This window comes from Mus musculus, chromosome X (genome assembly GCF_000001635.26).
Source record: "Mus musculus strain C57BL/6J chromosome X, GRCm38.p6 C57BL/6J".
Lineage (NCBI taxonomy): Eukaryota > Metazoa > Chordata > Mammalia > Rodentia > Muridae > Mus > Mus musculus.
In genome coordinates, this window is record NC_000086.7 from 94,074,187 (window position 1) to 94,087,879 (window position 13,693).

Genomic DNA, 13,693 nt, shown 5'->3' on the forward strand with positions numbered 1-13,693 from the left:
CAAGCAGAAGAAAATAATTCTTGATTTACATCCTCAATTTGATCAAATATTTCCATCAGCGGTCAGAAAACTATTTTAAACCCCAAGTAGGGCTGGGGAGAGGGCTGTCAGTAAAGCGCCCAATCACCAGAACCGATGGAAAACTCCCACAATGACACATGCCTCTCATCTCAGGATGGGGGAGGCAGAGTCAGGGGCATCCCTGGAGCTTGCTAGTCAGTCAGGCTAGCCAAATAAACTTCGAGTAGTTACAGGTGCTCTACTTAAAGCCACAGTGGTTCCCTTGAAGGTGAGAAGTGTGAAAGTGAAGGGGTCACAGCACACTGGGCTTCTAACAAGGTGGGGGTTGGTTGTGTGGTCCAAGTCTCATTTCTGTGTGCATGTGTGTGACATGTGCTGAAGTGTCCCATGTATGCCTTGTCTATAGCCAACACTCCACTAGGGTAACTTAAAACAAAATAGGAATTTATTTACAATAGCAAAGATGTCAAAAATAACAGGAACAATATATAACAAATCCAAGAATTATTTTATGAAAAAGGCAAACAATATATACATGAAACAAAAGATAAAAACAAAATCCATAGGGCAAACTTAACTTTGACCTCCTAAAAAGTTGTAAAATGCAGCAAAATGTCCTTTTTAATATGAATTACTTTATTAACTCTGGGCCAATTAAACACACAAGAACACACAATTTTCAGTCCTTCTCTTTACTTATCAAGTCTTCCTACGTTTGAGGAATGCAACACTGGGGGCTATGTAAGAGTAGGAGGGACAGGCTGTTCAGACGTGCACTGAAGGACGGACTTAGTGACTGACAAGACTCAGGACTTTTACGGAAAGGCTAAAGGCAGTCAGTCTCTGGATTATAATGTATTCTCACTGCACCATCTCTAGCTGCTTTTGCTGAGCCCCTTGACAACTACACAAAACATCACACCAAGTAAGCTTTCCGTTCCTCAAGTGCTCTAGGATCGCTTTCACTAACCTGAGCCTGGAGCAGAACAACCCGGGGAGCCTGCTGAAACACAGGCTCATGCCTCGTCCCGGCTCACTGGGGACTGGACTAAGAGGGCAGGCTACCTTGCTGACAGGCATCATTTGGACATGGATCCTCTTTAAGATGCTGACTGAGCTTGCATTTCCTTACACAAATGTAAGATTTTGCAGGAAATTAATACCGAGATCCCTGGCAACGATAAGGCAGCATATTTTAGCAGAATGGGTGAGATCAGGTATGCTCAGACTCACAACTGACTTCCACCACATTCTTGTGGACATGTACCTCAAGGTTTAGTTATTTGTCACCTCATCTCTCAGACCAACGCTGGTTTCTAGATTACAGAATCTCATTGTTAATATCAAAAGTGCTGCACATTTCTCAGGATTCCCAACCTTTATCCAACTTGCCATTTTCACTACGACAGTGACCATCCTCCAAGATCTGAGTCTACTAGAGGCCTCCAACCTGGGCACAAATGGGTAACTAAAAGGTAGGGCCTCAGATGAAATGTGTTGTGAACTGATAATAAAACAAATCTTAAGTGCTTTCAAACCCACTTTATGGGTGGGTAATTTATAACAGGAATCAGAGATGCTAATAAAACAAATCATTTACAAAGATAAAAGAAAAAATGAATTTCAAGGACATGCTCATCAAAGGACTCACCAATCACCTCTTAACTTCTCAATGTTACTTGCAAATTCACAGGACTGAAATACCAGTATTTGCATCCAAGTCACAAAATTCAAAGCAACCAAGCATTTTGCATTCCACTGCTGCATAAAAGGAATTAAGAAATAGGGGGATGAAAATAATCCACTGCTTTTGATGTTTATTAGGTTTACAAAAACTGTACATTTTCTTTCTTAAGAAAAAGCTTTAACTTAGTACTGGTATCAAATAGACTGAACATTCGTTAACAGGAAAATATTCTGATTTTTATTTTTGCACGTTATTCTCAAGTACACAATTACAATAATGTCACACATCCCCTATATGATTTTCTTTTTATGTATTTTACTTTTTTTACAAAGTATACAGAGGGAGGGACATACAATATTTAATAGGATATTTCTACAGAACAATAACTTATATTATGTCCTTGTAAAAATCTGTACCTCTTTAAAACATTTAACTGAAACACCCTTTTTTAGCTTTGCTAATCAAAATTGTTTTAAGAATTAAAACTAGGTTGTAACTAATGTCAGTACGTAACAGTGACTACTTCATTTTCTTTTTATACAGACACATTTTATATTCACTTGACCAAACCCTTAAATACCTTTTAAAGGCTTCAATATTGTGCTTTAAAAAGAAAAGAACTGTGTGGTTCCAGATTATGTAAAGAGAAATATAAATTGTGTAAAGTGTTCCTTATCTTTCAGTTTATTTAAAAAAATATATGTTAAATAGTCCAATCATTTGTTCTGTACTGATTGTAGATGATTCTTAAATTTCATAAATTTCAATGTCAGGTGTTTTATATTACTTCTGGGGAAAAAATGAAGTAGGTTTTAAAAGTTCTCACAAAAAAGACAGCTTTCAAGAATAACAGGGCAATAAAACAAATCATAGTTGTGATGTATTTTTTAAAGCACATTGCAGAGGCTACAAAGGTAAAAGGAGTCCCTAGCGGGTGGGAAGCTTAGGGAACCCTGCCTTGGCATTGACTGGCATTGAGGATGGACTTCATACCAGCCTTAAGAATTTGATTTAGAACTAGACTAAATCGATCTAGCACTTCAGAGGTTTGCCAAACACCAAATACTCAAGACATCTAACCCCAAAAATATAACTTTTGAATACAAATCTTGATGACAAAGAGAAGGATGGAAGGTCAAAACTAACGGCACGAAAGGGATGGAGCACCATAATGAGGCAGCAAGGCAGCTATCGAGTGGGAAGAAACATCTAAGTCTCCCGTGATGTGCCAGACCCGTGTGCCAACAGCCAATTCCAGGGACTCTAGAAACGGTTTTCCAAAAAGACATCTTAACAAAAATCTTAATATCCAACTTATTTTTACAAATTTTATCAGCGATCAGACCTGTATGTTACAAATTGCCAGCTCTCAAAAACAAAACTGTGAAAGACTTGGTAAGGATCCAAGTGAGGCCTCAGACTGTTCACACACTTGGACCACACCTCTATCGTGTAATCCAAGACAAGCGAGTGTTAAGTTTTTCTAGTTAACTAAGAACTAACAGAGCAGGCTCAACTGGCCGAGTCTAAGTCCTCCTTAGCACCCGTTCACTGGTCCACGGAGCCATCACTCCCTTTCTGTCCCCCTCGCTTGGTCAGACAAGAGTTCCCTCTCCGGCTTATCAGAGAGAACTGGGGGATTCATGTCTGGATACCCATTAGCTTTTCAGAAAAATATAAAGGCATGGAGTTGAAACTGTATGAAAACATTGTATCTATAAACATCTTAACCTCTATTTTTCAATTACCAAAGATATTTAAAAGAAAATACCTTTACTCTTTAAAAATACTAGTGTCCTTATTTTCCTTCTAATTCTTCACCTGAGTAGTCTCTCTGAAGAGCAAGACTTACAAAATGCTCTCTCTTGCATCCCTGGATCTTTCATGTTACTGTAAATTTAATACTTTTCATTATAGATTTTAAAGAACTACTACTGGGGGTTGTGTGTATAAGTATGTAAAATAAGCAATACACACAGATACATGTTACATATATATGTGTATATATAGATAGATATATATAATTCAGGGTACATTTACATATATAAAGTTGCAAAAGATCCTATGAGCCACAAGTTACCCCTAGGAGATTCCAAAATGCAGTCTTCAGTTAAATTTCATTTGGAGCACACAACCATTCCAAGACAAAGCAGCACAGATAAAATAATCAAAATACAACAGGATCAAGCAAAAATTTTCAACAAGGTTTTCTAAAAGTTTACTACACTGACAGAAGATGTAAAGAAAGAGTCTAAAGGAAAAAAAAAGTGTATTTTCTCCACTAAAAAGGAAAAAAAATCAGAAAGAAAGGTAAACACAAACCCAGCTACTGCTCTTCTACACAGCGATGCCAGGGACACAAGAGTTCATAGGAAAACTTTCATTGTCATACAGTCTACATTACTAAGCAAGACAAGTAAATGACTTCCATGTTACGAGCATGAGACCTCACCATACAAAATCTCCCATTCCATTAGATGTCTCTTGACGATTTAATTGTGAGAAATTTGTGAGACAAAAAGTCCACATGAATCCTTTCAGTTACCAATGCAGAGTTACCATGAGTTAACTGGTCTTACAAGAGTACCATCAAGGTAAGCAAGGTAAATATTTTAAAATAAATATAAAACTTCTAAGATAGAAAACTTCAGTATAGAATCAGGGATTACTTTAGTAAAAGCAACTAACGTGTTGCTGCTTTTTCCCATGTATTAAACAAACTGAATAGAATTCAGAACACACTATTGAACAAAACGTAAAAACAGTCAACTAGAAGCAATAATCCTATTTGTACACAGCATAAATCAATATACAGTATTGTATGTGAACAAGACTGATTGGCTTTTAAATGAATTTTCTGTTTCAAGGCCAGTTCTCTACAAACAGCTATGAAGAGTACTGTTAGGGCAGGCCAACTTCTTTATGATGTCGCATTATGTGCTGGTTCTTTTCCGAGGGTCTTCGGAATCCTTTCTTGCAGTACTCACAGCGGTGAGGATAGTCTTTCGTATGAATGGAGATAACGTGCCGCTTAAAGCCTGAGGCATCTGTAGTGCTATATTCACAGTACTCACACTGATACACTTTCCGGCCACTGTGGGTCTTCATATGCTTTTTAAGCTCACTTTGTTGCCGAAATCCTTTTCTACATCTCTTACACCTAAATGGAAGGTCCTTTGTATGAACCGAGAGAATATGGCGACTTAGTACAAACGGATCTGCAATCTTAAAGTCACAATGTCTACACTGGTGCATTTTTTTACCCTTGTGGGCAGCCACATGTTTCTTGAGTTCTGAAGGCCTATGAAAGCCTTTATCGCACATGTCACACTTATGAGGATAGTCCTTCGTATGAACTGAAATTATGTGTCGTTTCAAATCACTTGAGTTTGAACTCTTGTGATCACAATGCAAACACTGGTGAGTTTTGCTCTCTTGGTGGACAAGAGCATGTTGTTGCACCTCTTTGGTATCTGAGAAAGTCAGAAGACAAATGTCACACTTGAATGGCATCTCTTTACTATGCTTAGTTTTTACATGGGTTTTCAAGTTAGAAGAATCTGCAGACCTGTATTCGCAGTACTGGCATTCATAGGGCTTTTCTCCAGTATGGATTCGCATGTGCTTTTTGAGCTCTGACGGATGGCGGAAACCTTTGCCACACTCTACACAAATGTGAGGAAAATTCTTGCTGTGGACTGCCAAAAGATGGCGATTCAATAGGCCTTGTTCAGCTGTTTCATATTCACAGAACTTACACTTGTGCATTTTGTTGGCTCCTTTTTCCTTATGCACCATTTTATGGGTAAACAAAGCGCCAGCATGAGAGAAATGCTTTCCGCACTCATCGCATTCTATGGCTTTCTCTGCCTTGCTGGTTAGCTTGTGGCTCTCCAGGTGATTGTGTAAACTTATCTTCTTGTTGGTAGTGTAATCACAGTCAGTACAGCGGTACTTTTTCTTGGCAAGGTGTTCAGGATGGTTTTTCATGTGTCTTTTCAAGAAACCTCTCGATTTAAACTTCTTGCCACAAATCATGCAAGGGTAGACAGTCAGAGGATGTCCATCTGGGCCAATAATTATTGCTAAGAGAGGAAAGGAGCATAAGTGATCAAAACATGCTGATTTAGTTTCTTCAAAACTCTGAATGTGTGCTCTGAACACTACAGTCAAGGGCTCCTCATTTGCCTCCAAGCTACACATTCTTTTCTTATTTTCAAGCTAAGATACACAATAACCTGGCCCTAAGAACTTGGACTGCATAAAACTAGCCTTTTCCATTTTAACAAAATCGATTAACAAATATGTAATTTCTATTGAAAAGTAAGTCTCATCAGTTTAGAAATCTGTGGGAATTATTCATATAAAGTTTTTTTAGTTAGAACATTATGCTAACTTATAATAAAGCTTAAATATACCAATAAAAGTCTTAATATGCAAATTGGTATATAAGAAATAAGCTACATCATACAAACTCAAGTACTTATTGTGTTGCTCTGTCAATCACACCCATTTTATGTTGAAATAATCATTCTTTAATATTAATTTTTTCAAAAATGAGTAACTGCCAACATGGATAAAAGGATTCCCTTTCATTTTCACATAATTCAAGTTTTAAACATTTTCATCTTCTTTGAGTCATTTCCCACTCCTTTTTAATCAATAAAATCATTCATGAATATCACCGAATTCTGAAATTCAATACACAAAAGCTCCACATAGTCTAGCCACTAAAATACCCTCACAATACCCCTGTGGATGCACACTAGCATTGCCTGAGAGCTTGCGGAGCACGCTGCACTGTGGGACTCGCGCGCGCCCTCACCTGTTTGGTACTGCCTGGAATCAGGTCTTCTCCTTTTCTTTGGTTTTTGTTTAGCCAGTCTGCCGAGGCCAGCAGACTCATCTATGTGCAAGAGGGCACTTGCAGTGCCATTCCGGTTTTCAATTCCATCAGAATTATTACCTAACAATGTGTATTAAAAAAACAAAATCATACAGTATTATAAATTATAAAGAATTAGGAATTCTTTATTAACTCCCACAATGAAAAGCCATGATACTCATGAATGACAAAAATACCCAAGTTTTATGAGCATACTCATTATAGTAAGACCACTGGAAATGCCTAGCTTCCAAAATGGAAACATGCATCAGAATTTTCCCCCAGGGGTCCCATGCTATCCCCCAAGATTTTAAAGCTATGGACCTGATACAGTTAAAAGCCTGTATGCTTCATACAGTTTATTTCCTTATATAATGTAAACAGGAGGAAATGCTTGTTTAAAATCAGGACAAAAAGTAGTTTTATAATCCTCCTCTGCTCTTGTTTAAATCAAATAATCCTTATATAGTACTAACATTTCCGATTTCTAAACCTAAAATCACAAAAACTGCTTTTCAATCACAAATTCATGTCCAAAGAGTGGCTCTGTGACTTACCGTAAGCAGCTGCCCATGCAATCGGCATGAAGGTTTTCATTTCGTTGTCCTCCACTTGCTGTTCATGCACTGCGGCTGCGGCTGCAGCTGCAGCATCCTCCTCTCCAACAATCACTTCCATATAAACTTCATCAGCAATCTCAGCGACATCTAAGTAGAAAATTAGATGAACTTCTCTGACCAGGTTCTCATAGCTCATAGGAGAGATACTTTCATTTGAATTCAGCTAATATGCAAATGGGAAGCTAAACATTAGCTAGAATACAGCTTTTGTAAAATAAACACTTGCTGAATAACTCTTCTCTTGGTTTTCACCATAATCTAGTTTTAAAGTAGCAAACATTCTAAACCTACATGAGTGAATACTGATTCCCTGAGAACATGGCAGCATAGTAATTTCTCAAATGATGCCGCTTACTTCCTTCAAATACTGACCATTGAAAAGAGACAGAGAAAACATTAGGAACACAGAAAGAGCATCTACTTACTCAGTTCTTCTTCTTCTTGCTGAGAGTCGTTAACAGCCATATAAACCATCTTTTCCCTGGGAACGCGAATACTATTGTTTGGATCGAGTAGTTCAACTCCATGCTCATTCTCAGGCTCACTTTCGACGATATCTACAGTTCCACCTATCAAGGAAAACAGCAGCTCTAAGAATCGATTTTAAAATTTCATTTCCACTTCTTCCTTTTTCAAATATATTTCTCTGATACTATGCTAAGCTTATTTATCTTCAGAAAAGACTTCACATCTTCTCAGTCTAAATAACCCAAAAGCAATCAGACTGAAGCACTGCTCAGCACTGCTCACCTAAGTCATCTTCTCCAGGATCAGCTTTAAAAATGTACACCTTGATGACTTCAGGGCAAGTGCCATCCACTTTACAAGGGTCAATTTCTGTTTCGTTGTCCATAGTCAGTCCAGATGAACCATCATGTTCTATTTTACCAGCATCATCCACTAAGCAAGCAGAAAATACAGCTCAAGTAATAATAGAAAATGCTTAAACAGAAAGTTACTGTTTGAGTTCTGCTAACAAACATTCTCTTTCACTTGAGTCACATAAAATTGGATGATTTTAACCTAGACAAGTAGACGGTTCAATAAATACTAAAGACTTTTAAAACTGAGATCAGATATTTAAAAAAGTATTACTGACAGAAAAAAAATGCCTGGTAGCCTAGAAACTGTAAGTAAAAGGATGTATTTAGCTTTTGCTAAAACACAAGTAAAAATCACTCCTACATTTTAAATTATCTCTTAATATTTAAGGTCTTCACCTTAAATAACATTCTAGTAGTAAAATGAAAACCATGGTCTTTGTATGAATATTTCATAAACTCAACTTCATGGTTACTATTCTTAAATATTATTTGATGTGATCCATTTTCATTAGAATAATACGTTTAAAAATAAAGAAAGCATGACTGCCAGAAAGGATGGAGAATGGAGATTCTAATTCAAACTGCTTAAAACGTATAAAATGCTGGACTCAATTGCACATACCTTTAACCCTAGCATTCAGGAGTCAAAGGCAGGCAGATCTCTATGAGTTCCAAGGCCAATTGGTCTACATAGGGAAACCCTGTCCCCCCAAAAAAACAAAAACAAAAACCCTAAAAAAACAAATAAACAAGAACTTATAACATATCTTGTATAAGTAACACATATATACAATTTTAACTTGTGACTTTAAGTCAAGGTCCTTGGTGATAAATAAATTCAAACACACTCTGATATGCACATCTGTCCTCTTGAAAGACAAAAAGAGGCCATAAGAAAAAGAGAAGCGAGAAACAAAGGGAAGAAGATAGAAGATAGTAAAGTGTTAAACAGCAAACTACACTTTTAAAAGCTTGATAAAAGTCACCAAAGTAATCGGTGTTGTGAATGATTTGGAAAATAAAACACAAAAAAAATTATGTCAATCACACTCTAGATCTAAAAAAGAGACCAAAAATGTAATTGCCACTATAAGCAACCTTATCTCACACATTATTTAGAGGCATCTCTGGCAATACAGAAAGTGTAGTAAAGGTTAATAAAAACTCAGCACCTAGGACAATTTATCCTAAAAAGTTAGACTTATCAATGTTAAGCCTATTAAAGAGACATGACCTGGATGTGGTGGCACAAGCCTTTAATCCCAGTACTTGGGAGACAGAGACAGGCAGAGAGATCTCTGTGAGTTCGAGGTCAACATGATCCAGAGCAAGTTCTAAGACAGCCAGGGCACTGTACAGAGAAACCCTGTCCCAAAAAAAGGAAAAGAAAAAGGAAGGAAGGGAGGGAGGAAGGAAGAGAGGGAGGGAGGGAGGGAGGGAGAAAAGAACGAACCATAAAACTGCTCTTTCTGTTCTGAGCTCAACTAACTAGAGTGGCCCAGCTTGCCCCAAGTGAAGGGAAACAGGTCCAAGTCCAAGGTCTATAAAGAAACCTTAAGGGAATCGACAAGTCTTTCCCTTTCTCTTCTAGTTCTCGTTCTGGTGTTCTCCCACGTACATCTGTTCTCTTTCTGGCTGGACATTTATGTTTTACTCAATTCATCAAATGGTGAATTGAAATTGTACATCATTAAGACCTTACATTAGGTATTGGGAAATACCAATATGACGGAGTAAAGTCTGCACTCCAGTGGGAGAAATGACTATTTTAACTGGAGCAATAATAAATATAACTACTGTTTACTGACTAAGTACTACTTACAACAACCTTGTGAAGCAAGAGTACAGTACTGTTGACATTTTACATCAGAGCAAATAGAAGTCTAGAAAGGTTGACTATTTGTAGTTACACTGAATTTAAATCTCAAACCACATGAGTCACGGTCTGTGTTTGTTAACTTTTGGACTCTAGAATTTGAGACGGATATTAGCAAAAGCAATTACATTATATAAAAAACTAGTGAATGAGCCGGGCGTGGGGGCACGTGTCTTTAATCCTAGCACCTGGGAGGCAGAGACAGGCGGATTTCTGAGTTCGAGGTCAGCCTGGTCTACAAAGTGAGTTCCAGGACAGCCAGGGCTACACAGAGAAACCCTGTCTTGAAAAACCAAAAACCAAACAAACAAACAAAAAAAACCAAAAATAACAACAACAAAAAACTAGCGAATGGTTGACCTACCGAAGATATTTTGTCAGCAGAAATGAGATTTACATATGTACATATTTACTCCTTAGGCAAGGCACTTAGGAGTACAACAAGGCTAGATGGTGGTGATTCTGATCACTTCTAACACTTTAAAGTCTGCATCATCTCCGTTTTTGTTTACAACCAATATTAATTAAAACAAGACACGACTCATGCTTGTGGTGTCTAAAAGTCCTGTCATGTCCTCTAGCAGGTTCAAAATCTACATTTACCTAAGCAAAATTCTTATACACAGACACACACAACAAAACAGCAAAAAAACAGCTGGGCAGTGGTGGCACACACCTTTAATCCCAACACTCGGGAGGCAGAGGCAGGCAGATTTCTGAGTTCGAGGCTAGCCTGCTCTACAGAGTGAGTTCCAGGACAGCCAGGGCTATACAGAGAAACACTGTCAAAAAAAAATTCAAAAAAGGCAAGAATATACTGACAATTTGTCAACCAGATTTCTGACTTACCTAGAATTAAGACATTTTAAAAAAATCTTTAAAAATGATCTCTTTAACAAAACAAAACAAAACAAAACAAAAAACGGCCGGGCATGTTGGTGCATGCCAGGCATGTTGATGCATGCATGCTTTTACTCCTAGCACTCAGGAAGCAGAGGCAGGTAGACCTCTATGTTTGAGGCCAGTCTGGTCTACAAAGCTAGATCCAGGACAGTCAAGGCTACACAAAGAAAATCTATGGTAAAAAAAAAATTCAAAGACAGCCAGAGTTATATGTGAGACCCTGTCTCAAAAATGACTAAAATGTTTATGTGTATCTTCTTTTTATTTTATGTATTCACCATTGCTCTCTTCAGACAGCACCAGAAGAGGGCATCAGACTCCATTGCAGGTGCTTGAGAGCCACCATGTGGTTGCTGGGAATTGAACTCAGGACCTCTGGAAGAGCAGTTGGTGCTCTTAACTGCTGAGCCATTTCTCCAGCACGTTTATGTGTATCTTATTTGCTGATAAATAATGTTGCTTTTCCTTGTGTCATTTAAACAAACAGAAAATGAAGGTGCCTTATGGAGAAAGGGCAAACACCTGTGAACTCACATTTATAGGAGGAAACAGACGCTAAGCTCTCTAATCCAATCTTTAATAAGAAGTTCATATAGAACATGAAAGAGGATCAGCATCCAAAACGATAGTGCTTTCACTGTACACGAAGAGGTTCTAGCCGGGAGATGGTGGTGCACGCCTTTAATCCCAGCACTTGGGAGGCAGAGGCAGGCTAATTTCTGAGTTTGAGGCTAGCCTGGTCTACAGAGTAAGTTCCAGGACAGCCAGGGCTATACAGAAAAACCCTGTCTCGAAAAACCAAAAAAACAAAAACAAAGACATCTGGGAAGGTCAGGATGCTAGGCTGAAGGGCCGAGTACTCAGCTAACAGGGATGCTCTAACCATACACTACCACATCATTTGTGAACTCCACCAGGTACTGGACATAGACCCATGTTATTTTTCAGGGTCTTTTTTAGTGTTCCTGTATTTTCTTTTTAATTTTAGGGTTTTATTTTGGGGATTTAAGAGTTTTCAGGTTGTCAAGCAGTGGTGGCCCATGCCTTTAATCCCAGCACTTGGGAGGCAGAGGCAGGTGGATTTCTGAGTTCGAGGCCAGCCTGGTCTACAGAGTAAGTTCCATGACAGCCAGGGCTATAGAGAAAAACCCTGTCTTGGGGGGGGGGGGAAGGTTATATGTAGACAAAGAAGAGATGCCTTACTGAGACTGAAACAAGGAGAAGGGCACTTACTTCATTCAGGTAAAGGACAACCTATGAACACTGGTATAGAGACAAGAAACTGTATGGAAGGACTGAGGGCATGGTAGGGAATACTGCCAACTGCTAAACTGAAGTCAGATCACAAAGGGCCTCCTGCCCATGGCAGAGAGGCTCAAACTTGATCCTGGAAAGCTGGAAGTTTTTCAATCAGGTCAGATATTAAAATCTCTTGGGGAACTTGAGGGCAGGGGTGATTCTCTAGGCAAGCAATTCTACATAACATAATCCAAATGTAGGGACATAGGAGCTAGAAAGAGGAGAAAAGGGGGAGATTGATTTTAGAGGTACCCTAAAGCCCTAACCCTGACCAGAGGCTTGAAAGCATCTGCTCTAAGTGATGAGACATCTTGAAGCAACGATGAAATCAGAGGCCTATTTCTATACCATCTTGCTAACCTTGAAAACGTGGATGGGCTGAACTCAACAAAGCAGGGACAGCACATATTAGTCTGCTATAGCAGATGACAGGCACCAAAACCTTCAATAAAAACAACAGATAGTAGGTCTAAGGAAGAAGGCTATGTTGGATACCTACTTGGGATGAGCAGGATTTGGGGATTTGGCTAGTAAGCTACTTCCAGAAAAATATGACAAAGGAATACAAGTCAGGAGGTTGCGTATACGAGTGGATGAGAATGTAACAGAAAAGAGGAAAAGGAAGGCTCTTTTTTATTTGTTTAAGACAGATTCTTACTCTGTAGCCCAGCCAGGTGTGGAAGTCTCGCTGTGGCCCAAGCTGGCCTTGAATTTGAGGCATCTGTCCTGCCTCACCCTCAAAAGTACTGGCATTAAACATCCTGTGCTAGGCTATCAAGATGGCTCAGCAGGTGAAGGTGTTTGCCACCAAGCCAGATTTTGATCCCTGGAAGGAGAGAACCAACTCCTGCAAGTTGTCCTCAAATTGTGGTACAGGATATGTAAATGCACCCAGACACAAACACAGAGAGATAGAATTTCAAAAACAATTAAAAATCAATAAAAGCATGTGCCAATGCTGATACCATTGCATACACTAGCAAGATTTTGCTGAAAGGACCCAGATATAGTTGTCTCTTGTGAGACTATGCTGGGGCCTAGCAAACACATAAGTGGATGTTCACATTCAGCTATTGGATGGATCACAGTGTCCCCAATGGAGGAGCTAGAGAAAGTACCCAAGTGGAACAACAATATGAACTAACCAGTACCCCCAGAGCTCGTGTCTCTAGCTGCATATGTATCAGAAGATGGCCTGGTCGGCCATCTGTGGAAAGAGAGGCCCATTGGTCGTGCAGACCTTATATGCCTCAGTACAGGGGAACGCCAGGCCAAGAAGTGGGAGTGGGTGGGGGAGAGTATGGGGGACTTTTGGGATAGCATTGGAAATGTAAATGAAATAAATACCTAATAATAATAAAAAATAATAAATTATTAAAAAAGCATGTGCCAACATACTCAGCAGTAGATAGTATAATTAAAGTAGTAAGATTTTTTTTTTTTTTGGTTTTTCGAGACAGGGTTTCCAGAGTACATGGGTATCACCATCGGGGCACTTATTTTTAAACAGTTCAAGAATGATGAATTTGACCTAAGCTCTAAGCCAAGTTTCACAAACTGATCCTAAGCAAGGCACTC

General features: G+C 38.8%; 1 protein-coding gene across 12 annotated transcripts in view; it reads right to left on the minus strand.

Annotated features, from left to right (window-relative positions):
- Window positions 1–444: 444 nt before the first annotated feature.
- Zfx (zinc finger protein X-linked) overlaps window positions 445–13,693 on the minus strand; it is a 76,015-nt gene continuing 62,766 nt past the window's right edge. For 7 of the 12 annotated variants that reach the window (XM_006527965.3, XM_011247577.3, NM_001358356.1 and 4 more), the window contains 5 exons: window positions 7,964–8,113; window positions 7,639–7,782; window positions 7,151–7,300; window positions 6,534–6,674; window positions 445–5,793 (listed from right to left, as the gene is read on the minus strand). In XM_006527965.3, coding sequence (XP_006528028.1) covers window positions 4,610–5,793; window positions 6,534–6,674; window positions 7,151–7,300; window positions 7,639–7,782; window positions 7,964–8,113 — 1,769 coding nt within the window. In that variant the 3' untranslated portion in view covers window positions 445–4,609. The remainder of the gene's footprint in view (window positions 5,794–6,533; window positions 6,675–7,150; window positions 7,301–7,638; window positions 7,783–7,963; window positions 8,114–13,693) is intronic. The other 5 variants (XM_006527967.3, XM_030251311.1, XM_017318464.2 and 2 more) reach the window with 1 other exon arrangement.